General features: G+C 45.8%; 7 protein-coding genes across 7 annotated transcripts; 3 read left to right on the forward strand and 4 right to left on the reverse strand.

Moving 5' to 3' along the window:
• Positions 1-25: 25 nt before the first annotated feature.
• Positions 26-2,020, reverse strand: LCP9604111_9686 (fungal specific transcription factor domain-containing protein; the record flags this gene model as incomplete). The annotated part of the gene is made up of 5 exons (XM_039077967.1): positions 26-85; positions 144-225; positions 277-565; positions 631-1,894; positions 1,946-2,020. 5 exons carry the CDS (start codon positions 2,018-2,020, stop codon positions 26-28), a joined length of 1,770 nt encoding a protein of 589 aa, XP_038924320.1.
• A 70-nt stretch (positions 2,021-2,090) lies between these two features.
• Positions 2,091-9,026, forward strand: LCP9604111_9687 (transcriptional regulator family TF; the record flags this gene model as incomplete). Its single annotated transcript, XM_039077968.1, has 8 exons — positions 2,091-2,164; positions 3,129-3,211; positions 3,273-3,638; positions 4,593-4,888; positions 4,952-5,634; positions 5,775-6,769; positions 7,754-7,986; positions 8,055-9,026. The coding sequence occupies 8 exons, from the start codon at positions 2,091-2,093 to the stop codon at positions 9,024-9,026; spliced, it is 3,702 nt and encodes a 1,233-aa protein (XP_038924321.1).
• Positions 9,027-9,432: 406 nt separating this feature from the next.
• On the reverse strand, positions 9,433-10,271 carry LCP9604111_9688 (uncharacterized protein; the record flags this gene model as incomplete). Its single annotated transcript, XM_039077969.1, has 2 exons — positions 9,433-9,833; positions 9,908-10,271. 2 exons carry the CDS (start codon positions 10,269-10,271, stop codon positions 9,433-9,435), a joined length of 765 nt encoding a protein of 254 aa, XP_038924322.1.
• A 1,471-nt stretch (positions 10,272-11,742) lies between these two features.
• On the reverse strand, positions 11,743-12,600 carry LCP9604111_9689 (uncharacterized protein; the record flags this gene model as incomplete). Its single annotated transcript, XM_039077970.1, has 1 exon — positions 11,743-12,600. The coding sequence occupies one exon, from the start codon at positions 12,598-12,600 to the stop codon at positions 11,743-11,745; it is 858 nt and encodes a 285-aa protein (XP_038924323.1).
• Positions 12,601-13,068: 468 nt separating this feature from the next.
• LCP9604111_9690 (uncharacterized protein) lies at positions 13,069-14,202 on the forward strand (the record flags this gene model as incomplete). Its single annotated transcript, XM_039077972.1, has 3 exons — positions 13,069-13,236; positions 13,298-13,806; positions 13,878-14,202. 3 exons carry the CDS (start codon positions 13,069-13,071, stop codon positions 14,200-14,202), a joined length of 1,002 nt encoding a protein of 333 aa, XP_038924324.1.
• A 565-nt stretch (positions 14,203-14,767) lies between these two features.
• On the forward strand, positions 14,768-16,880 carry LCP9604111_9691 (uncharacterized protein; the record flags this gene model as incomplete). Its single annotated transcript, XM_039077973.1, has 6 exons — positions 14,768-15,191; positions 15,246-15,362; positions 15,420-15,503; positions 15,567-15,611; positions 15,671-15,764; positions 15,815-16,880. 6 exons carry the CDS (start codon positions 14,768-14,770, stop codon positions 16,878-16,880), a joined length of 1,830 nt encoding a protein of 609 aa, XP_038924325.1.
• Positions 16,881-19,116: 2,236 nt separating this feature from the next.
• On the reverse strand, positions 19,117-20,790 carry LCP9604111_9692 (F-box protein; the record flags this gene model as incomplete). Its single annotated transcript, XM_039077974.1, has 1 exon — positions 19,117-20,790. One exon carries the CDS (start codon positions 20,788-20,790, stop codon positions 19,117-19,119), a length of 1,674 nt encoding a protein of 557 aa, XP_038924326.1.
• Between the last annotated feature and the right edge of the window lie 2,933 nt (positions 20,791-23,723).

The following is a 23,723-nucleotide window of genomic DNA, read 5'->3' on the forward strand; positions in this document are numbered from 1 at the left end:
GAACGACATATTTGAGCAAGGCTAATTATACATGGAAGAACCCAAAATCAGTACTATCATTCATGAAACCTAAATCCTCCGGAAACTGTTCAGTCTTGTCAGTGGATGCATCACAATTGAGATTTCAGAAACCAAGTAAATACCATTGAGTTGAGAAGTTCATCGTCAGGAATCATAGAGCTCGGATCTTCTGGTAAGTTAAGCCCACGTAGACCTCCATTATCACTGCATACAATCAATACGGGTTTGGATGGGGCTTGTCAACGGAGTACTTACGCTGAACCTAGCAGAGAGTGATCTGGCTGAATGACAGCCCGCCGCGTCTGCAGTATTGTGCAGATTCGGATCACTCTATCTGCTGCCTCTTTGTCGGATGTTGCGGCTGACTCTGGCCACAGCTTGGACTTGACTAATCCAATTATCATACTGAGTAAGTAATATTCGCTCAATCCGTGAAATGTCAAATTGAGCCTCTTTTCCAAAATCTGTAGTACATGCTCAACAGTTGCCACGAGAAATGTGGAAACTTCGGGAAATATTGTCATGGTAGCCGACCCATTTAAAGCTTTCGATTGATTAGTTGCAATCGCAGGATTTAGATTAGACAAGCGCAATTGTGCTTTTTCTTACCGTGAGGCCCAAAGTTTATGTATATTTCATGGCAGATATTCAGTGCAGCAAGTAGTAATCCAATCCTACAAGCTTGTTCAGGTACTTTCTCATCATGTATAAGCTTTTGGTAATGATCAAGAATCTTCGAGGATGCCTCCAATCTCGCACGTCGGCAGACTGCAGATTTGAATGAGGGACGAGTTTGGATCGCGAACTGGATGTGCAGCAAGAGTGTATACTGGTACAGGTGAATGCTCAACAATCTCTTCACGTACATCGTGGTCTGCTGTTGTCGCGGATTGTTCTGGGGATTTTTCCATTCTGGAATATCGTGGAGTGCTTCTTCTATCTCCTCTCCAAGGTGCAAGACCCGGTCAAAATCATCTTGCTCGCGACATCCATTGACTAAGGCACATATTTTCAATCTGACAGGCAAAGAGCGGTACATATGTGCCTGGAAAGACGTGTCCGTGAATGTGGCGAGGGGCATACCTTCCAGAGGATCTTGGCCCGACTTTTGTAGCTCGTCATCGTTGATATTCAGCGGTGATTTTATGTTGAAATCTTCCATTCCGACGCTTAGGGGCATCCCCCGTTCAACAGAGGCCTGGATATCGAGCTCAACGATCGTCATCCACAAGCGCCGACGCATCTCTCGATAGTATGGTGATATTCTCGCTGTCGAGGGAGATTCACGATGATATCCTGCTGCCATAGCCCACCGGACCAGTGCCCCGGCGTATGTCCAGAATGAACCCTCTTGGATATAGTTTGCACGCTTCGCAATGAGCAAGAGACAATGGGTCGCCAAGGTGTCCCAGGATTGAGGAGGCTGATTAGTCGAGTTGAGCCATGATTCTGCAGCCTCAATCCAATCAAGTGCATGGTCATGAACGGTTTGCTGATTCATAACGTCAATGCATATTTCGGGATGAAAGCTTGAAGCGGCTGCTGCCACTAAGAGGAATTGCACCAAAAAAGAAGCGGGCGTGCAAAGTGGACTGGCCCAGTGACGATTGTAATCAGCTATGAAAGTCGATATATTGAGTACTCGGTGTATGATCTCGAATCTGTCGATATATGTCTGTACCAATGTGTCCGCAATCGGTTTTATGGGAATCAATTGTCTCAGAGTGTCTCTGTCTCCAGGCACAGTAGTATCATTGGACAACGGACGAAGCCGATAATCATCATTGGCCAAAGGGTAAATTTCGTCACGAAGGGTGTTGATCGCCGGGTTTCTGGTCTTGATTTGAACGATGTAGGGTCGGAGCTCGGTAAACTGTCACTATTGAGGAGATGCTTCATATCAGTTAGATAGGGTGTGGCGTACCTGTTGGTAAAAGTTCAGAGGATAGCTATACCCATAGAACTTGGTAATAGCTTCTTGTCCTTTTAAGTGGGTCATTTTCTCATGCCAATCGGAAGAGGGCCTGGGTCTTTCCGGGGTCTCTGCAGGTTTACGCAAGGCCGTTGGCATGGGGCCAGTGCTCACCGGACGGTCATCGCTCAACATTTCATTTACTGACGAAGATGTTGCTGGATTGCCACGGTAGGTGCAGCTGGCGGCATTTCCTGTTTTCGAGCAGCGACTGCAGGATGGAAGCTCCCTTCCACATTTCAGCTTCCGCTGATAGCACTGGATACAGGCCAATGGGGGGCGTCGCTTTTTGGCCCCTGGCTTGACCACACGCTGTGAGCTGATTGGCCCACGGCTCATCGTTTGGCTTGAGATCGATTCTGACATTATTAGTGCTTGCCATGAGAAATCGCCGAGCGGGAGCTTTTATGCCGGGTTATGGTGACGTCGGTGATTTCGGCGCGGCAATTTCGGGCTCGGCAATTTCGACCGTTTCCACCATTGGCTCGCAGTACATTTTGTCCAATCAGAGGCCTACAACAATGTAAATAGTGCGTATTATGGATCATTGCGGTTTATTTTGGCATATTTTGACAGATTTATTGCTGCTCATTCGATGCGTAGGCCTCGGGTATACCAGAGTCTAAGTAATAAGGGAGCTGGAAACTCGTATCCGGCCGAAACATATATAAGACTTGTGTCTATTCGAGAAAAGGCTCAATCATCTATTTTATCTTCGAGAACTGGACTCTTCTGAAGCTCACCCTTTGACAGCTTCCGTTCTCTCCTTATTCAGAACCAACAACTCGCCCAGAGCTCGGGGAATCCTGACAGGGTTAATACGGTATCTTCATACATTCTGTCGCGATGTCAACCTCACGACAAAGGAGCTTTACATTACCATTAAAGCTCTGAATCGATCCGGTCAGATGAGTAACCATGAACGCAATGAGAAGCTCTTAATCTCGGACTGCTTGGGCGTGGAAGCGTATATCATAGACATCATATATTTACACACCTATTCATAATCTGATAATTTATCCAAGCTAATTGATGCTCAGACACAAAACATGTTGGAGAAAGACAACAGCACCGACTCTTGCATTCTTGGCCCTTTCTATACGGCCAATCCCCCACGCTAGGAGAATGGGGACAGTATTATCCAGAAGTACTTAGGGGGCGAAGTGACATTCTTCCACAGTCGAATTCTTGATGCCGATACCAGTTTGCCCGTGGCAGGTACGTCTGGCTCAACTCGGATTTACCTTTGACATCTATAATTTGCTAAGTAAAACGCCAGGGGCTTCTCTGAACGTGTGGCAGTGCGCGGTCAACGGGTTGTATGACCAACAAGACCCAGATCAGCCGTCGGGGAACATGCGCGGCCTTTTCACATCCGATGCAAACGGCCAATATGCATTTTACTGCATCAAGCCGGTTCCCTATCCCGTTCCCTACGACGGACCCGCAGGCGATATTCTCAAACTGATGGATCGCCACCCTTACCGAGCCCACATTCACTTCCTGGTCACGAGCGACTCTTACAATCGCTTGATCACACAAGTATTTCCCGATGATGACACTTATCTCGACTCCGACTCGGTATATGCAGTCAAGTCAGATTTGCTTCTTCAATTCAAGCCTTACACCTCAGACTCACCGCGAAGTAAGGGGGGCAAAGAAGCGAATGTGCAATGGGAAGTCAATTGGGATTTTAGAATCAAGCAGAAAAAGGTGTGATAGGAATGAATTATCGTATTCCTACGAATCAGTCGTCCGACCTTAGCGGTTGGGTTGTACCTTATTTGATATAGCAAAGAAAGCACGTTCGCCGAAATCTTGTTCAAATCTCTTATATATCCAGTAACAAAAAATACATTAAAGTATCGGCCCAACAAAAAGTTGCTTTTCATCTGGAGTACAGGAGTCTGCAACCGCCAGTACAGCGCGCTATTTCGAGTTTTGCCTGCAGGATAAGCATTCATACATCTGAATAAATTCATATAACTCAATTCAATTCAAAGACCATGTATAAAACGGTCCTCTGTACAGTTAATGCTTTTTGCCGCCTTTATATACATCTGAGAATAGACTTAAGGCCGCATAATTGGCCGAATATATGTTTAGAGTATTATGAGGATGTGAACCCTATGAATTAAGTATCTTTTATATGTCATATAAAGGATACTTAGGCACCATATATTTTCTCCCTCGAAGTAGTACGGAGTACAAACACATACCATGAGTCTAGCTTAATTATTGCTAATGAATCACTTTTCCTTTCTTATGCTTAAAATTAATCACCGAAGTTTGATCCCTGAGTGCCTGACCATCCCAAGCGTTGTAAAAATTCAATATGCTGCCTAAGTATTCTTTGTATTGGCAAGTCATACAAAAGATACCTAATTGATCTATCTGCGGTTTGGTGGAGCACCTGACCGGGACCAGCCTTTGATGACGTGACGTACGAAAGACGGAAAGAGGGGCCTGTCATTTTTTTCTATCGTCTTTCTTTCTCAACGGTGTTAGCACAACAAGCTCCTCCCGAATTGCATGTCCGAATGAAACCGGAATCCCCCAAAACAACCCTTGAATTATTATGTGAAAATGTTAAACAAAGTTAATATTCCACGTCTAAGACGCGAAAGGCGTGCGAGTGAGGGACGAGGACGAACTGCGCGGGCCTGCGACACATGCCGCCAGCGCAAAATGAAATGTGATGGCAAAAAGCCTGTATGCGCCCAGTGCCATGCTCAGGGTCTAACGACATGCGATTATTCTGAGGCGAAGCTCGTTAGAGAGCGGAAGCAGCTAGAGTTGGCTCAACTGAAAATTGGAGCCTACGAGGACTTGCTTCGGAATATCGCTCAAAGAGCGGACACCTCTACTGCGAAACAAATTACAAGCACCCTTGAAGTACATTTTTGTCGCGTGTCATTGCGTGGTCACCCACTAATCAGATCCGGTGAATGAGTATAGGCCTATACAACAGGGAGCGAACACCGGAATTGTTCTTCAAATGTTTCATTTTCGTCTATCGATTCTCTGGACAATATTGATACGGTGGGTGAAGACCTCAATCGCAGCAAAGAAAGTAGGGCTACAGGATACATGGGGAAGGATTCTGAAATTGCGTGGATGCAACGGCTGGAGTCGAATACTACAAGCCAGAGCGACAACCCGGATTCTTTAGAAAAACCATTGAAAGAATGGCCTCCTGTTAATGACTCCATCGTCCCAGTGAACTATCGTCTTGACCATCATCATTTGTCCGACCCCGAAGTGAGGAATGCTTTCGTCCTACCACCGAAAGCGCTGGCAGATCATCTACTCCAAATTTATCGCACTAACGTCGACATTTCTTTCCCAATCATCCGATGGGGATTATTCATGGATCAGTATCGCCGCCTATTCTCAGGGAGCTTGATAAATCCCGGGAGGAGGTGGTTGGCTGTCTTTAACATGGTCCTTGCTATTGGCAGGAACTTTTGCCGAGTCTCCAAACAAGATCTGCAGGTTTACGCCGATGACGACGTGTTCTTTGCTCGAGCGAAATCCCTGAACATTTCGGAGACTGTTCTCTTTGGCTACGAAGATCTGCAACAAGTGCAGGTCGAGACGCTTATGACGTTATACTTCCTAACTGTTTCTCGGGTTAACAGGTATGACCCCCAAAATTGTGTTAGAAGGGAATTCTTTCCCGTGTGTTGTATGTTATGCATTTCTAACGAACTCATATATCTTGGAAAATGGTAGGAATCGCCGCGCGCTCAGGCATCGCATTAGGACTCAATATTCGAAGAACGAACAACATATTTGATGCGGAAGCAACCGAAGCGCGGAAGCGGCTATGGTGGTCGATCTTTTACCTGGAACATCTGCTCTCTGCCATGACTGGCCGAGCCTCTTGCCTTGGAGATGGTTCCTGCTCTGCACCTCCACCGCTACCCTTTGAACACTCGGAATATGAGTTTTCTGATGTCGGTCAGTGGGGTGATGGCCGATTAGCTCATGCCGGCGATATGCAATGGACGATCTTCCAGAGCGACGAACAGATCGAAGCCCAACATACGTCCTTGAAGTCTATGCAGCCCAGCGCGTCTCTCTACTTCTTCTATCTGGTAGACCTCGCTTTTATCACGCACTCCATTACCAATCGGGAGCACAGTACGAGCATCTTTCGAGATGGTTGGATTCAGATCGAAAGCCGCATTGAGATTTACACTCAAAAGCTAGATCAATGGGTATCTGGCTTACACGCTTCCTTGGCTTTTGAAGACAAGCATGGTAATCAACACCCCAGGAGCAGATCATATTATCAGGTCTCGTTAGCATTGCACTATTACAGCGCTCGTGTTGTCCTCAATCGGCATTGTCTTACACGCCCAGAAACCGCTGGAAAGAGCGGCATCAATCTTCCACGATCCCAGTTTTACGACAAAACCTCTTCGGCCTTTCTTCGTGCATCTTTGGCGCTCATCGCTGTTCTACCAGATCAACCAGATACGGTTTGGGCCTACAATGTCGCCCCATGGTGGGGGTTCCTGCATTTTCTAATGCAAGCCACTATAGCCTGCCTTATACATTTTTCGGTTCTCTCAGTGCCAGCGAGTGTCGAGACTGAGGAAGGCGCTCCCGGGTCTGTGGAAACGCCTGAAGTTGTTCTTGCTGCGACGAAAAAAGCGCTCCACTGGCTGTATTGCCTTGGGAAATCTGATGAGGCCGCTCGTCGAGCTTTTCTGCTTTGCAACAATTGCATTCGCCGTATAGCCTCTAGCAAAGGCCTGGATTTGAGTGGTATGCCCTCCACGATTGATTTATCCGAGACGTCCAGCGTTGCCCAATCTACGGAGTCGGATATACCAAGAGAGATAAGCAACTCGAGGTTGCAACAAGATCAGGGTAGCGAATCAATGGCCTCTCAGGGAGTTCTTGACGATGAAGGAAAGGAAGATACACTGTTTCAAGAGTCCGAAGAGCCACGAAAATCTCGAGACATCGTACGGAGCCCTTCCGCCGTGCTTGACACTGATATCGCCATGTCAGAGTGGATTTCGGACCCGACCGACGCAAATTTTGAAGAGTTATTATTAGTGATGATCGGGCCCAACGTATAGTTGCGCTCTCCCATGGAATGTGGGCTATAATGAGTAACTTGTTCAACTGGGTAAATTTGGCATGTTGTTATTCGCACCATACAGATCACATGATACCCATATTAGATAACCAATCTAATTTATTACATAATCAGTGTCGGGCACCGCAAAATAGGTACGCATATGACGTCATATACGTGGAAGCACATGTTAAATTCAACAAAAGGACCAAATTTGTTGGGCCGTATCTGATTTCAACTCTTATACCATAGATGTCGTTCTCTACATCGCTCTGCTTTTCTCTAATGTCACCTCATATTATGTAGGCACGTCATCAACAACATGATTGGAACATCTACTGCCGAGTACTTGTTCATTCGGCTTTGCATCCTATTTCTTCACAACATCGCACCAATCAGTATTTTATACAGCGTTCAATTACTCGTCGCTCAATTCTTTCATCTACCAACTTATTTCGAACGCATACCCTTGGCTATCCAAATTTGGCTCATTGCAGAAGCCGTCTTTTTCACATTTGTCTACATACCACTTACATACGCCCTTCGCAATTCTCCTATCTACCACAAACCTTTGTCCACAGAGCTCAGAGAACATCTGTTTCGGAGCTGCAATAAGAATGTGCCCAATGTGGAGAAATACCTCAGCCAATGGCTTATGGTCTCAGAAGCTGAATGCATAAAGCGCGATAATGTGAAAGACTTTATCAGATGGTCATTATTCGGACCTGACCATATTCTCGAGCAAGACCAGCAGCATGAAGAGGAAATCGAGACCTACACAGTAGAAATTGAGAAGCTGATTGGACGAAAATTGTCACCGGGCAGGATGGATGTGAAAGGCCTAGGACGGCTTTTGAATGAAGCAGGGGGTTCACATCGAAGTCTGCTATGGTACAGTGTTAGTACTCGCTTCCTCCTCTCTATGTGTGGTATAGCCATTTTGAACTGACATTCCAATTAACTTAGTGCATTTCCGTGGTTGATACCATAACGTACTGCAGGATGTTATACAATGGATTCCACTTCTATCGCAATTCGTTCTCGCGATTCTTTACCGTCTTTCCATTTCGCCCTGTCACAATATTCACGTCTTACCGATCACCGGTGCGGCATCTCACATACTGGCATCGACGACATACATCCAAGACACAGCTACCCGTACTATTCATACATGGTATCGGGATTGGCATGTACCCTTACGCAGGCTTCCTGCGAGAGTTAAACGAGCAACTACAGGCAGACGCCACCGACGATGGTGAGATCGGCATCATCGCACTTGAAATCATGGCAGTAAGCTCTCGGATAACCAATCCTGCTCTCGAAAAGGAGGTGATGATTTCTGAGATCATGGAAATCATGCGGTATCACGGATGGGACAAGATCGTGCTTGTGTCTCATTCTTATGGTTCCGTAATCGCTACACACCTTCTCAAGTCTGATCGGTTCGCTCCGCTCATCGGGCCTGCGGTCTTCATTGATCCGGTGTCATTCCTTCTCCATCTGCCTGACGTGGCATACAACTTCATAGCCCGCCAACCAGCGCGGGCCAATGAATATCAGCTATGGTATTTCGGAAGTCAAGACATTGGAGTTGCGCATACGTTAGCAAGGAGATTCTCTTGGGTTGACAATATTATTTGGAAGGAGGAGCTCGGGGTGAAGGTGGAAAAAGATCAAAAGGGTAGAAATGTTACAGTTGTTTTGAGTGGTAAAGATTTGATTGTGGACACCGAAACCGTGGGGCAGTACTTGATGGGTTCATCAGAGGTCTGGACAGTTGACAAGGAAGCAGCACAAGCATGGAAAATCAGGCCCTGGATTGGGTGCGGACTTGAGACGCTGTGGTTTGAAGACTTGGATCATGCTCAGGTTTTTGATTCTGAGACTACCAGGCGGCCGGTCATCAAGGCGATCTCTGTATACTCAAAGACCGACTGACACTGTTCTGTTCGTGTGTCATGTCAGTCCATGATTACGACATTTTCACGAAGTTTCTTGTGATACACCGGTTTAAGATGCGAATATGCCCAATACTACCTCTTAGTTCAAGAACAATAGATAAGTATACTTGTCCCTGTCGTATATCAAGGGACCTAACTACAAATTAGGTAGCGAAATTGATAAGGTACAGGATTCCATCATGTTGGTACTCATGCGATTGACTAGGGGTTTAGATAATGCAAGTATTCAGACAGACGTTGCTAATGTATCCGAGGTATATAGCTTATACTTTTCTTTTGCTATGCGGAATTGAGATGTTGAGTCGAATACACATTATCATTGAATAAAAAACATAAAAAACATAAACAACTGGATACTCCAGGTCCTTTTTTCCAACTCAAGATCACCCCAACTCAACCTTTCCCTCCGTCCCAGCACCCCAAGCCAAAAACCCACTCGCATTGAACGCCCTCCTGCTCTCCACAACACTCTTCAAGTACTCAAAATCCCAACACCGTCTCGCAAACCCGCCCCCCAAAAACCCATGCTCCTTATCCACTGCCGGCTCAAGCGTACTATCCGCTGAACAGGTAATAGCCTGGGCAAGGTAATCAAAGCAGTGCGCTACATGGACAGAGCGGTTCCGGCCGAAGTCGAAGCGTTGTAGCTCGGGTGTGGTGGTGTAATAGGCTCGCCGGAGGAGGTAGAGGCAGTGGAGTTGGTGGAAGGCGGAAGGAATTACCACAGAAGAGGACTTTGACCTCGAGGTATCTGCGGTTGAGGGGATGAAGTAGCCCAGGCCGTCTGCGGATTCTGTTATTACTATATCTTATAGTAGGTGATGAGATGAGGTGATTGAAAGAGAAATAAGAACCTACTGGGTATTAAAGTATCCCATGTCGGCTCCGAGACGTTCCCTTCAAGCGGTGGTTCCTTTGAGAAGGGGGATTGATACGTGAATTCACCTGCTATTTGGCGGAGGGGCAGGTGAGGTGCTATAGATATGTTTTCTGGAGTCCCGGATTCATAGCTGTGCGTCGTTGTTGCATTGGAGATGTATATGGTGAATAATACTCCGGTTATGAATGCCGTGATAAAAGAGAAGACGAAGAATATGATGTGTGCGACTGTAAGTTGTCTGTTTAGTGGTTTTCTGAGATGAGGTTGAGGCTCCTCTTCTCCGTCTAAGTCTTCCTTCGCGTTTGAGAGGGGCTTATACTCTTGTGCTTTTGCAGTCAACATGGTTGTACGATGAACTAGGAGCATGTAAAAAAAAGGTGAATTCACAGCTTGAGGACGCTAAAGTCGAAGGAAACATTAGTACCTGAACGAACCCCTGTGCGCTTATGACGCATACAGCAATGCATGGTCCCCTTTAGTAATAAAATCAAAAAGCCGCATCATTATGGTATGTAAAGTTAAGTTACTTGAGCCAGAAACTATACGTACAATCAAAAAGTCGTGAATGTATTCTAAACTGCCCAGAGAGACTAAGAGACTACGTACAACATATCACCAAAAGGCATGAAGCTAAAAGTAAAACGCTATGTGGGCTACCGTTGTTGATATATCAAGTTCTATCTATCACATTCTCTATGCTTTTTCGGATCACCGACTCGTTTGTGAATCAGTTACGTTATTCGATGGTGGCCTGCATATCTAGCCCAGTTTGAAATAGGATGGTACAGAGTAATGCTGTAAGATATCGCGCGTAATACTTGACCCAATATCAAATACAGTGTTGATCTACGTATCTCTTAGCATTCTAGTACTTTTGATCACCTTTGCAATGATATAAGAGCTGAGGGGGTGTAAGCATACTTTACATACCTTTTGAGTGTATGACTACTATTTTGCTGCTGACCTGCAGGTAAGAGAGGGGTTGGATGCACGTATCCTGCAATGTCAGCTCGAGCGAGGACGCATGCCAATGCATATGCACCTGTTAGTCTATTTGGAGGTGGCTTGCCGGTAATACCAGTACCAATAACCAGCATTAATCGATTACCAGCATATAGAATATTGTATGCGTTTGTAAGAGATACTATATTTATTACCTGTGGCTTATGTATGAAAGTTGGGTTCTCGCCCGAGTTGGCATGGCAGGGTAGACGCCCTAGACTGGACGATCAGCATTCATCCAGGTTGGACTTGGAAGTATGTGGTACTATTCATTCATAGTAAACAAATTGTTATATTAATAGTATCCCTTTCCTCTTGTTGAATAAGCATCTCACAGCGCCAGCTTTCCAACTTCCATCAACATCATCTTTGACATCTCTATCCTCCACTTTACAACAACAAAAGAGAGCTCAGCCACTCATAATGCATGTATACCTCCTCGTCATTGCCTTCCTAGGCGCCATGGCATTGGGTGCACCCGCACCCACTGAGAGTAAGTATCACAAGCAGAGACACCCTACTGTTGGACTAGGCTGACACATGCTATCAAGCCGCTGCGGTTGTCAGACCCGTCAAGGTTGCCAAAGAGGACAATAGAGATAGCAAGACAGATAGCAACGGGAAGAATGTGTTTTTCGCAGATGGGTTCTAGAGGGGGTTTCTCTGGAAAAGCCAGAAGTTGTATCTTCAAACTATACTTGGGATTCGCAAGATGTCGTTCTCGATCGTTAGTTTATTATGGGGCCAATCCTAGTCCTAGGTCTACATACAAGAGATCTTCTCTCTTCTCTCAAACACAACCGTACTACTTCTATACCTCCCCAGCCAGCCCTGTCGCAATCGACTCTTCAGGTAACCCGACCAAGATCTCCTCCTCGGGTACATACCCCTCATCAACCACGTAGCCACTCCCCTCTGGACAATGCATAAACCTTTTCAACCCAGTCTCATCCTCCGGCTTCTCAGGCCGTCTATAACAAGACGTATGAGCTTTCGCCCAATTTTCCAACTCCCCCCAGTTCCGACAAACCCGATTCTGCCCAACTCCACTAACAACCTCGACCCTTCTCTCCGTAGCCCGAGGTGTATCATCCGCATCACATATAATCTGTCGCCTCAGCGCATCAAGACAATGCGCGATATGGTGCCAGGTTCTCGTCTGTGTCTGGCCTTCCCGAAACTCGAAAAGGCTGATATAGATGATCTTAAGACAGTGCAGATTGTGGAAGCCATGGAGGATGTAGATTCCTTTGCTGGTGTCCCAGGGAAAGCGCTGCGCTGTGCGGAGGTTGTGGGATGTAGCGAAGGAGTCTGGGAGGGCAACAACGCCGCTGTCGATGTTTATGGAGTGCCATAGGGTATCCGCAAGGGTGGTATTTGGGGAGGAGTAATCGGTTAGGAGGACGTAGGGCTCTGTGTGAGTGAGGTGGAGGTCGGCGTATTTTGAATGAGTTCTATAGGGTTCGGGGTTTGCGGCGATGATGGAGATGGTGATTATATTGGTGATAAGAGATAGAAGCAGTATAGGAATTAGGAAGAGGAATCGCTGCCTGTAGGGGTTCGAGTTTCCAGGGCCATCTGCAGAGATGTTTGGATCCTGGCTCGTCTTGTCAATATTGTTGAGAAGACCGGCGAATTCTTCCCTATTCTCAGATGGTGTCGTCCTCATGGTAGGCAGATAGACTCTTCCATAATTTTTTACTTGAATCGGAGGGTCATAAGACTAGAGTCGGATTGACATAATTTCTCACACCGAAATTCTGTAGTCCAACCAAGTCAAACGATGTACACCCCTGCATTCATCACGCCCGCCTGCAGCGGTTACTCGAAAATCTTGCCTTAACATATTCCAAATCAAACCACCTGGATTTTCGCCCCTCTAGGAGTCAGACACTTAGCTGCAAGTCACCTAGTCGAGTAAGAATAGCGAGCTACTAGTGGTCATGCATGCATCCCTGGTATTCGTACGACCTGCGGCTATCCCTTAGCTGGCCAGTGATCGTTTTAATTATCAACTCGGTTGCCTTCACTAACCAGACTTATTCATCTTTAATATTGAGATGTATTCCGATATTAGCATCTACTATACTATACAAAAATTCCAGCCCAAGCGCATTTTGATGCAAGACGTTTAGCGATGGAATACCACCGCGCCCTCCTCCACGTCAACGACCGCACAGGGTTAATAGTTATGACATCGATATTTTTCCTGACAGGGATATTCGCGGTATCACTCCGCTTCTACTCCAGACGACTCTCAAAAGTCCCACTAGGACTTGATGACTGGTTTGCTTTGTCTTCTCTTGTGGGTCCATCTCGAACCCCAAAGACTTACAGCGACGGTATACTGATATAGAGATGAGCAGTTCTTCGTCCTCGCCTTAAACGGAATCTTCCTCTCAGGCGTAATACAAGGTGCAATAACCGGTCACTCTATAGTTCTCAATAACTGGCCCCAGCCCAGCGCGCTCGAAGTCCTAGTCCAGAAATACAAATATGCTTTCCAGACAACAGAGAAGATCGCCTTTGGGCTGATAAAAACTTCCATTTTACTGCTATGGAAGCGGATGCTAAGTCCCATTCGCTCTTTCCAGCTGTTGTGCTGGGTTATGATTGGGATTGTTGCTGCTTGGAGTATATCTTTCTTCTTCGCGACCTTGTTTCAATGCGGAACGCACTGGGACTGGAATTGGGCGCCGATCGGGTTTTTTCTAACAGAGTGTACGGATACGCTGAATATGCTGACTGTTTTTTGTGGGACGGATGTCCTGACGGATTTTGTGATCATGTTGATGCCTGTGCCGATCATTTGGAAGTTGAAGATGTCGGTCAAGAAGAAGATTGGGGTCACGAGTGTGTTTATGGTTGGTATATTGTATGTTCTTTCTCATCTCATCCAGTAGAGAGTTAGCGTGAGATTCCAGATGCTAACTTTCGTTCTCACAGCACGATCGGCGCAGGAGTTGCGAGGACATATATCTATCTCGTGACATCCTATGATAAAGAGGATAACCTTGATTTCATTGCCGACTTCACGCTGTTTATCCTGTGGTCGGAAATCGAGGTCAATGTGGCTATGATTGTTTGCTGCATGCCAGTCTTTGGACCTGTTCTTGGTCAATGTCGTGACACTCTGTACCGCCGTTTTGGTCGGTCAAAGGATGGCGAGTTCGGTCTCCTTGGGCCTTCGACATCGGAATCGACAAATGACGGCAAGACACGCCTCGCCAGTTTCAGCGCTTCGAACAGATCCTATCCACATTATGAGTAGGGTTGCTGCGAAGCAAAACTCGATGTCTCTGGTGGATAATGTTCGAACATAAAGTTATGCTAGCGTTATACTAGCTAAAGCCAGGAGGATTCAATATTAAAGGGAGATCTACGTCCGGAATAATACTGTATCTCCTATTACTATGTTGTACATAGTCCATGGGTCTTTTTGGATTTTAGTTTAATGATTATTATGCACGTTTTTGTTAATTTCCTGACTAAAGAGTAAGACCGGCTGAAATAGAAGAAGCAGGCAACCAACTATGTAGCTTCGAACCCTTCCGGCTGATCGGCAGAATATCACAGTAGCTATCCGACAACAAACCGCTTCAGGTATATGCTCTGTAGGAAAGAAGGGAATGTATAATTGACTCAGTCTGGTGCAGCTCCGTAGCAAATAAAGCAAGCGAAGTGGCAATAAAAAAAAGTAAACATCATCCTTACCAGATAGCCCCCAACGGCACCTCACCGACTCTTTAAATTTCCTTCTCACATTCTTCCTCATCCATCATCAGGCTTTTAAGGGGCTCAGACCTCGCATAATCGAAAAAATCATTTCAGCAGTCATGGCTAACCGCTTGTTTGCATCCGTGGTAGCCGTTATTCTGGCAATCAGCGCAATCTACTACCAGGAACTTTTGGATACGATTTATCCAAGTGACAAAATAAAAGTGGTGGACACCACGCGAGATATCACTTACCTTGGCAGTCTATCCCCTGCTGGAATTGAACATTTCCAAAACATTTTCTATGCAGAGGAACCCACGGGACTGCGACGTTTCGCAGCGCCGGTTCCAACGAGACCAGTGAAAGGGTCTATCATCGACGCCACCCAGGCTGGTGCCTGGTGTCCACAAGGAACGGGAGATATACTCCCGTTCACGAGTAGTGTGACCAACATCAGCGAAAATTGTCTGAGCTTGAGAATTGCGAGACCGGCAGGAACGCAGAAAGATGCTAAGTTTCCAGTTGCGCTTTGGATTCATGGAGGTGAGTTTACTGTTTGTGAAGACATGAGCGCTGAAGACACTAATGAGTAGACAGGTGGCCATGCTTTAGGCTCAGCTTCCGATATCCTTTACGAGCCTGATGGCTTGGTAAAGCTGGCTGCTGCTGATGGGCTCCCGCTGGTATATGTTGGCATAAATTATCGCCTGGGCTGTAAGTTATATATCAAGAGTCTTTGAAACTCTGTGCCGAGGCTTACTTCCGGTTTAGTATTTGGCTTCGCAACTAGTCGAGCATTGATTGAGAGGAAAGACACAAATGCAGGGCTTCGGGATCAGCGCGCTGCTTTGGAGTGTATGTATCTCGGTGCTCTTTGATCGCGAAATGATCACGAATGCTGAGAAACCGAACAATCAGGGGTCCGCAATAACATCGAGTCATTCGGCGGTGACCCTAATAGAGGTATACTCACTTCTATTTCCCGGGTTCAAGCACCAATATACTAATAGATTTTCTTCTAGTGACCGTCATTGGACAAAGCGTCGGGGCTAGTGACATCGGTCTGCAGCTAACGGCCTTTGGAGGTGATCAAGATGTTCCATTTCAGCAAGCAGTGTAAGTGAGTCGAGCCTTGAAACTGTTTCAATGCTGATTCGCGGCCTTAGAATGATGTCTGGAGGTCCGGGACTGAACTTCAACAGCCAACCAGACCTAGTTGCAAGCAACACGGCTGCTGTTGCACAGCAAGTAGGATGTGCTAGTGACAACGATTTGCAGACACTCGAATGTCTTCGAGGGGTTCCCTTTGAACAACTAACCAACCTATCGGTTACTGCATCTCGGGCAGCCCGTCCGCCTTTCGGTGAAGCTTATTTTTACCCAACGATCGACAATGACTTCATTCAAGATAGACCCTCGCAGTTGATACGTGCAGGAAAGTTCACCAAGGGAATACCCCTGATAGCTTCCTGGGTCACAAATGATGGCGCTTGGTATGCGCCGCCGACAACTGCGACGGACGACGAAGTCCTAGGGAGTTTTGGACTATGGCTGCACAAACTTTCAACATCCACGAAAGAGAAACTCCTACAGCTGTATCCTCTAGAGGACTTCAAGCACATGATCAAGTCAGAGCATGAAGGTCAAATTTCACCGCAGTACTATCGCGCTGCACAGCTGAACCGCGACATCTGGTTCACTTGCCCTGTCCTTGACTTTACATGGCAGTACGTCAAAAATGGGGGTGTGGCAGCCTCCCAAGTGCGGCTGTACGAATTCAACGAAACCAGATACGCGCCAGTCTTTGATTCCATGGGTGTGTCAATGTGGGGTGTCGCTCATCTCAGCGATATCCCTTACCTATTCTACAATGACGACCTACGGGCCGGTGCAGATAACTCGGACCCACAGCTTGCGTTGGCTCGGGATTTTAGCCGGAAGATTATTCGGTTTGTGCATGGCAGTTCTAAAGAGGCGGACGATGAACTTCAGTCCTGGCCGCCTGCTTTCTCGGATGACTTTTCAAAAGGTTCATTAAGCGATATGCCTAGTCATATCTCATTGCAGCTGTTTGGTGGCCCTCATGGATCAGTGCCTACTACATGTAGCGAAGACATTGGGGCTGATATTGAGGCCCTTACCGACGCAGAGAAAGCGCTTCATTGGGAAAAGTTGTTCAGTCGCTGTGCATTTCTCAATGGGCAGCAATTTAGAGAGGAAGCCGGGGTGTGATGAAAACATGTTATTTGGGGTGCAGACTGCCAACTTACTCGCGCAGCCCCCGCTACTTAGGGAGAATATTTAGGAGTCATTTTGATTTGAAGCTATCAAAATCACGTCGAATTCCTTCCATGGTGCTTGATGAACACACGATTAAATACCATGCCCTGGTCGGTCATAAAGAAGCCACCAAGGGTACCGTCCCGTATATACCCACTCAAGGTCCACAGCCCCGACAATTGTAAGGTCTTTCTCGCTTTTTATCAGCTCTTCTATGCCAGCGAGCGGATAGGCTCAGAATAAACAGTCGTTGGCGTTGGCAGACCTCCAATTCGGTCAAAACTGATCTCAGAATCACCGCTAACCTGCCATATTCGTACAGGAGATGGACCACGACGCGGATTCTGCATATCTTCAAAATCTTGCATTAAAGATATTATACCGTCCGAGTTAATCACTCTTTCAATTTATCGTAGACTGCTTTCTCATTCCAAAATTATTCCTCCCAATTATTCTTTTGCTGCTTGACAATGAGTGATGTGACGGTCTAGGGAATTGAGTGTCGATATGAGCCCGGGTCAAGTGTGAAGCGATAAACTGTACGGCGTTCATCTCAAAGCTGCACATTGGTTGCATAAATTGGATGATTATTCAAGTAGATTATCTGAGGCGATGAGCTTAATCAAGACTTCTCTTAAAGTATGTTTACCTATTACTGGCTGTCGACACTTTTCTCTCTTGAGTCTTCGAAGGGGTATTTGCTAGGTGGATAGTTAAGGAAATCTATATATGGTGTAGTGGGGGACCTTGTCTTCCACTACGTATTGACCTTGCCTGTCCTCTCTTTATTAAGTGGCTTCATTACGTAACCCTGGAGTGATGGAGGATATATGTAGAAGATAGAGACAGATTGAATGTACACACCTCTACACCTCTCTGAGTTGACTTCTTGGGCAGCGGGCCTGGGTTCCTTTGTATGCACAGTCGGGTATGAAACTGAACTGCGAGTGCTGAATCGACCTGTATGCCTTAGAGTATACAGCCTTGAGCGTTCCCCTCTTTAATGGCTAAACAAAATAATAAAAGTATCTTCCTCGACCAGGCTGCGATTAATGAGAGGAACTAGATGGTCGTAAGTGTCGTCCGTTGCCCGTACACTCGTTGCACTTAAATACATTATGCATTGAAGGAAAGGCTCTTATGGATCTATGAACCCAAGTTATCTATTTAAAATGATAGTAATGTTTCCTTCGACTGGTTTATCCCTATATTCCCCTTGAATCTCTCCAAGAGCAGATAGTTCCCGTTGCAGTTTTTCCGGAAGCCATATTTTCGATAGTTGAACAGACTGGATTTACAAATGCGCGTTCAAAACCCTTTGGATATCCGCATATGTGACCCAACAGCGTCGAAGTTCAAAATGACGGAGAACAGGAAGGTGGATGTTCGACAGGAAATCAATCAAAACGGGACTGTCATCTAGACACAGTGTTTCGATATTTCGTAGTGCCTCTGCCATTCTGTCTCGGAGACTACGATGACAGACCCTTATCTGAGCGTAGAACACAGATATCTGGAAACATCTAATCACAATACCGTTCTCTTTGGCCACAACCATAGCGTCGATGATTGTTTCGAGGTGTGTCAGAAATGAGTAGTCCAATCATCAAAGACTCGAGGTGCGAACCAGAGAAATGTGACCCAAGGGGACTTAGCAGGCAGCATACATTGCTCCTGTCCAGTCTACAGTCCCCTACGCACCCAGGATGGGTGCTCTACGCACCATGACAGGTACCATACTTCAGGCATCAGCGGGGTCGTGACAGTTAATAAAGGTGTGGTATTCCTAGGTTTTATTCCTATAGAAAGGTTTAACGTTTGTAGGCTCTCGCGGTATATAAATATAATATTTTTCTATTACTTATAGTGACGGAAAAATGGTGGTAAGGCGAATGTATATGTGGCAGAAAAATCTCAATAAAATCTCTAACTCTCTAAAATGACAAATGTCCAGGAAAAATGACAATCTTGTGAACAACTTAGTAATCAAAGACAAACAAAACAAAATGAAAGGATGTTTTCGGCCGAAAACCGTGGACTTGGTTTTTCGGCGGAAAAAACAAATGCGCCTGTCACGTGATCCATCCGTAACAAGGATGAAACATTACAGTATCCAGCACAGATTCCGACAGAGAGGAATCTATTGTCCTCTTGCTATGCTTCATGATATTGTTGCATATGCAAGGTTTTAGACGACCAAAGCCCCCATTTCTGCGAGTCTTCTAGGGTCTGGCCCTTCCCCCGGTTGGTACGTAGTAGAGGACCCAACACCGTCTTGGTTGAAACTCAAGCCGCTGGTCCCCGGAAGTTGGGTAGTTGCAAGGCCTGCCGGATTGCACATCTCCATCCGCAGCTGCATGATCCATCGTTTGAGTGATATATTCGCTCTCCCAGCATCGAAATAGAAATCTATCAAGGATGACTGACCCCTGGTAGGATCGGAACAGATCTCTGGCCAGTTGATCGAACGCCGCGCATTTGAATCCGGCTGTGCATCCGGCTGCCCGCGTTCTATATATAGGTCATCTTGCAAAATGATCTCTCTTCCACGGTAACCAAGACTAGACAATTGGACAAACTGCAGCTTGGGGCTATCTGCCAACAATTCGAAGCTTCGCTTCCAGAGTTCCTGGATCTTATTGATAACTTCGAGAGATAGCGAAGAACCCCAACTACTCCTCTCTTCTGTGAGGGGGCCTGGATCTTGTGCTCCGATTATCGCATCTGTCAAGCTGACATTCTTCATACTCAGTCGCCTTAAGGTTGGCGCTGCTGTCTGAAGAAAGCGCTTGAGATTCCCCACTGTCAGCTCAATGGAATGAAGATGAAGTTCTTCTAGCTGGGAAAACCGGATATTCTGGGAGAGATCCTGAAAATAGAGAGGAGACAATTCTTCCAAGGGACTCCATTGAGCGAAGGTCAGAACCTTTAATTTGGGTGCGACTGTGACCAGTATACTAAGAAGATGTTTGAAGGCGTCTTCATCGAATGTATCGTTTTCGTTATCTTTAATACGAATGCACATATGTAGAGTCGTAAGATCGGTCAAGAGCGATAGCAGTGATTGATACTGTGACTCTGACAGTTTTATAGACCCCAACTTCATGCCACATGCGATATTGCCGCACGTATGGAGGGCGCGGACCTTGTGGCTAGATTTGATTATAGCCTTGACCATTTGTGAAAATGCTAAGGCCAGAGGCATAGATAACATCTTCCGCTGGAAACTTGTAAATGTTAAATGAACACTTATATCATCGTTGTTGAACTGGTTCTTCAGTTCACGTAAGCCAAGGCAGCGAAATGAACGATAGTTTGCTTCCAGGAGAAATTCAATGGGGTAACACCGTAAGCCGACTGTGGTGGCGTTTTCGAGGCGCGGTAGGCATTTTTCAAGAACCGCAGTAAGTTCCGAGTCGAGAATAGCACGATGTTCTTCTAGTGCAGCTTGATAAGAGGTGAATAGAGCGTCAAGCTCAGCCTTAGCCTCAGTTTTATTGAATGGTGGTTCTTCCTTTTCACCGCGCATTATTCTGAAGATGCTTCTCTGTTGCCGGAGCGCCAATCCCGGACTTCTGAAACGTTCCTTATTCTTTTCTGGCCACCCCTCGAACAAGTTTGGGATGATCCGAATTTCTCGAACCGAGCCTCGTAAGGTTTCACTTTCTGCAATATCCTCCAGATTGTCAAGGCTTTCACGGGTGAGAAGAAGTGATAAAATTTTGAAGTAGCGCGTTGCATAGGCTTCCAGTGTACTGCCATGTATTTGGTGGCAAGTGATTCTGAGCGCACCCCACTCCTGAGGCTCCAGATATTCACAAATATGAGACAATATCTCTGGAGGCAGGATTGTGATAGACATTTTGTATGAATAGTCACGTGAATGGTTAGGGATGGGGTTGGAAAGTGGAAGAGATAATTAGAGGAGGTGGCGGCGTTTGCAGATTTGAAGGTAGCGGGAGGGTAGCGGCGGGTAGGTAGAAGGTAGCAGCCCTAATCTTAGGCCCCGTGGTAGACTTCTATTCATAAATTTTTGGAAATGAAGCTAAACGAGACATGAGAGCACTTAATGTATCTATCTGACGCTATTACTATCTAGGGGCAGAGATCACCCGACCCAATGGTAACGATGAGATATAAGCCATCTTACCATCCCACCCACGGCTAGTCTATTGTTCTGAGCTATCTATAGCCCTCTATCGCACTTAGGCTGATACATACGACCATAGGGTGTGGAAAACAGGGCTTCCCGTCCGCTCAGCCGTACTTAAGCCACACGCCGGTGAGTTAGTAGTTGGGTGGGTGACCACCAGCGAATCCTCGCTGTTGTATGTTTTTGTTTTTATTAGTTCAGTAAAGCAATAATAGCATGTTCATCCTAGGCCCCATTGTGGAAGTCTATAATAAGTTTTTGGAAATTAAGCTCAACGAGACACAAGCAATTGACGTGCATATCTAACGCTATGACCATCTAGGCGTAGAGGTCACATGACCTAGTGGTAACGATGAGATATAAACTATCTTGTCCCAGCTGTAGTCTATAATTCTCAGCTACTTTATGTTCCCCTCTAGCGCCGCATCAAATACATACGACCATAGGGTGTGGAAAATAGGGCTTCCCGTCCGCTCAGCCGTACTCAAGCCACACGCCGGTGAGTTAGTAGTTGGGTGGGTGACCACCAGCGAATCCTCACTGTTGTATGTTTTTTATTTTTATTTTTAATATTCGTTCGGAAGCCAAACGCTTTGCTTCACCGGCTCTTCACGCCGATCAAATCAACACAAGGCGCTCTGGACTATCCTAGACAATGCGTGTGACGGAAGGTCATCATTGTTCTTGCGAGCTGGTCATCATTGTCACGATTGGCACTTGCGGAACTCGTTCCTTCCCGTCCGAGAGAACACGTTTGCACAAGCAGTCGTACCTTCCTTCCAGAATAAGCGAGGATAGGGATTTGCCCCCAAAGGAGTATAAAGACCCCATTGTTGCTTCACGTTTGTTTTGTTTTCTTTTTCTTCTTCATACTTGATATTCAGTTAGAAATGCACTTCTTCTATTAGAAAGAGCCTGGCACATAACAATCATCAACTGTCCACTAGCCCTTTTTTGATGCCACTCCAGAGAAATGTACTTTCCCCTGGACAAACCCAATAATCTATTGAGAATTAGGATATAAAAGAAAAGCTCGCCATATTTGGGCGAATAGAATTGAATACTCACAAGGCAACCGAGGCTCCAGATATCAACCTTCTTATCCTAATGGGTACCGATTGTGAATTCTGGTGCTCGTAAAGCTGGAGATTGAATCGTATCCGATGGGTGATTGTCTGAACAAGAAGCTAAAACCATTGTAATTATCGCCCACAAAGATGATAAGACTAGTTATATATACAATTACCGAAGTCAACTATTCTGATATGCGGCTCACGTATCTCCGAGATGAGCGGCGTCCTGATGACCTCCCGGAGTGGCCTTGTAATACTATACTTATTATTGACCCGTATAGGAACTTCAGATAGATATTTCTCAATAGTTTGTTCCGGATTTTCTAGCTCGAGTAGTATATTCGTAGGTGTGATGTGCCAGGTCTGAAAGAGTGCATTGAATACAGAATAACTAAGATAGAGAGAGGAAGGAAGCAAGTTGTAAAGTGGGAGACAGCTAGTTCTTATAGCTGTGTCCTGACCGTTTTGCCAACAATGCAAACTTCCTATCTAGCAAACAATCTAGCTAAGAAAACTAGTAAATAAGCAATGTAAACGTCGAATACAAAGCAAATATGCTGTCCATTCGGCCCTTCATGTTTGAAATGATCCAGAAGGGGTAATACGTAGTGCCGACCTCCATGGTTGCTTTTCCCAGAGATATCGGATGATTTCTCGAGGATTTATCGCTCAAAAATGTCGTGCGAGCTACCGTGGCAATCCGCTATTAGTATTTTGAGAGCCACATACCTCTGAACCCTTCAGTACTTGGTAAGCTGTATATTTAATAAATATGGAAAACCATACTCACTTGGATTCCCTAGCTAACCAAACGGTAGAATATTGTCCGTAGCCTAGTTTCCTCACCACTTTGTATGTGCCAGAGTTGAAAGTATCTCCAAGCGAAACGGGATGGAAGCCTCCAGTAGAATGAAAGTCTGCCTCTTCTGTTGTTTGTTTCACTGGATGGAGAGATCTTGATATTGGAGAAACATATTCAAAAACTTTTGCGAGCCAAGCTTGAGAAATTACTCAAGCCAAAGCTTTATTGAATGCAGTAATCATCTTGAGATGTTATTTGCAGGTCTTGTGTTTTTGGAACCTTTGGAACGCTCGTCGGACAAATTATGAATGATCAAGGTCAGGAGGTCTAGAAATTAGGTATGATTTTCTAGTTCTTATTGTGCCGCACCGGCCGTATTAGACTGCAGTGATACAGATATTTGCGAATTAATTGGTTGAATTACGATTCTCACTAGCACTAGCGGCCAAATTTTCACTACACATTGTATTTGAGGGCCATAGATAAGAATTAGTTTTGTCGTAGTGGTCCGATCCCTCGCCTATAACGGATCCTCCCATAAATACATCGAATGGTCATGCCTCGTTAAGCTTGATTTTTAAAATGTTATTATGGTCCACAACGGGGTCTGTGTTATTGTTACACCGAACAAAAATAGAGAAAAACATACAACAGTGAGGATTCGCTGGTGGTCACCCACCCAACTACTAACTCACCGGCGTGTGGCTTAAGTACGGCTGAGCGGACGGGAAGCCCTGTTTTCCACACCCTATGGTCGTATGTATTTG

The sequence above is a fragment of the Penicillium roqueforti genome (genome assembly GCF_015533775.1).
Source record: "Penicillium roqueforti strain LCP96 04111 chromosome Unknown scaffold_61, whole genome shotgun sequence".
Taxonomy (NCBI): Eukaryota; Fungi; Ascomycota; class Eurotiomycetes; order Eurotiales; family Aspergillaceae; genus Penicillium; species Penicillium roqueforti.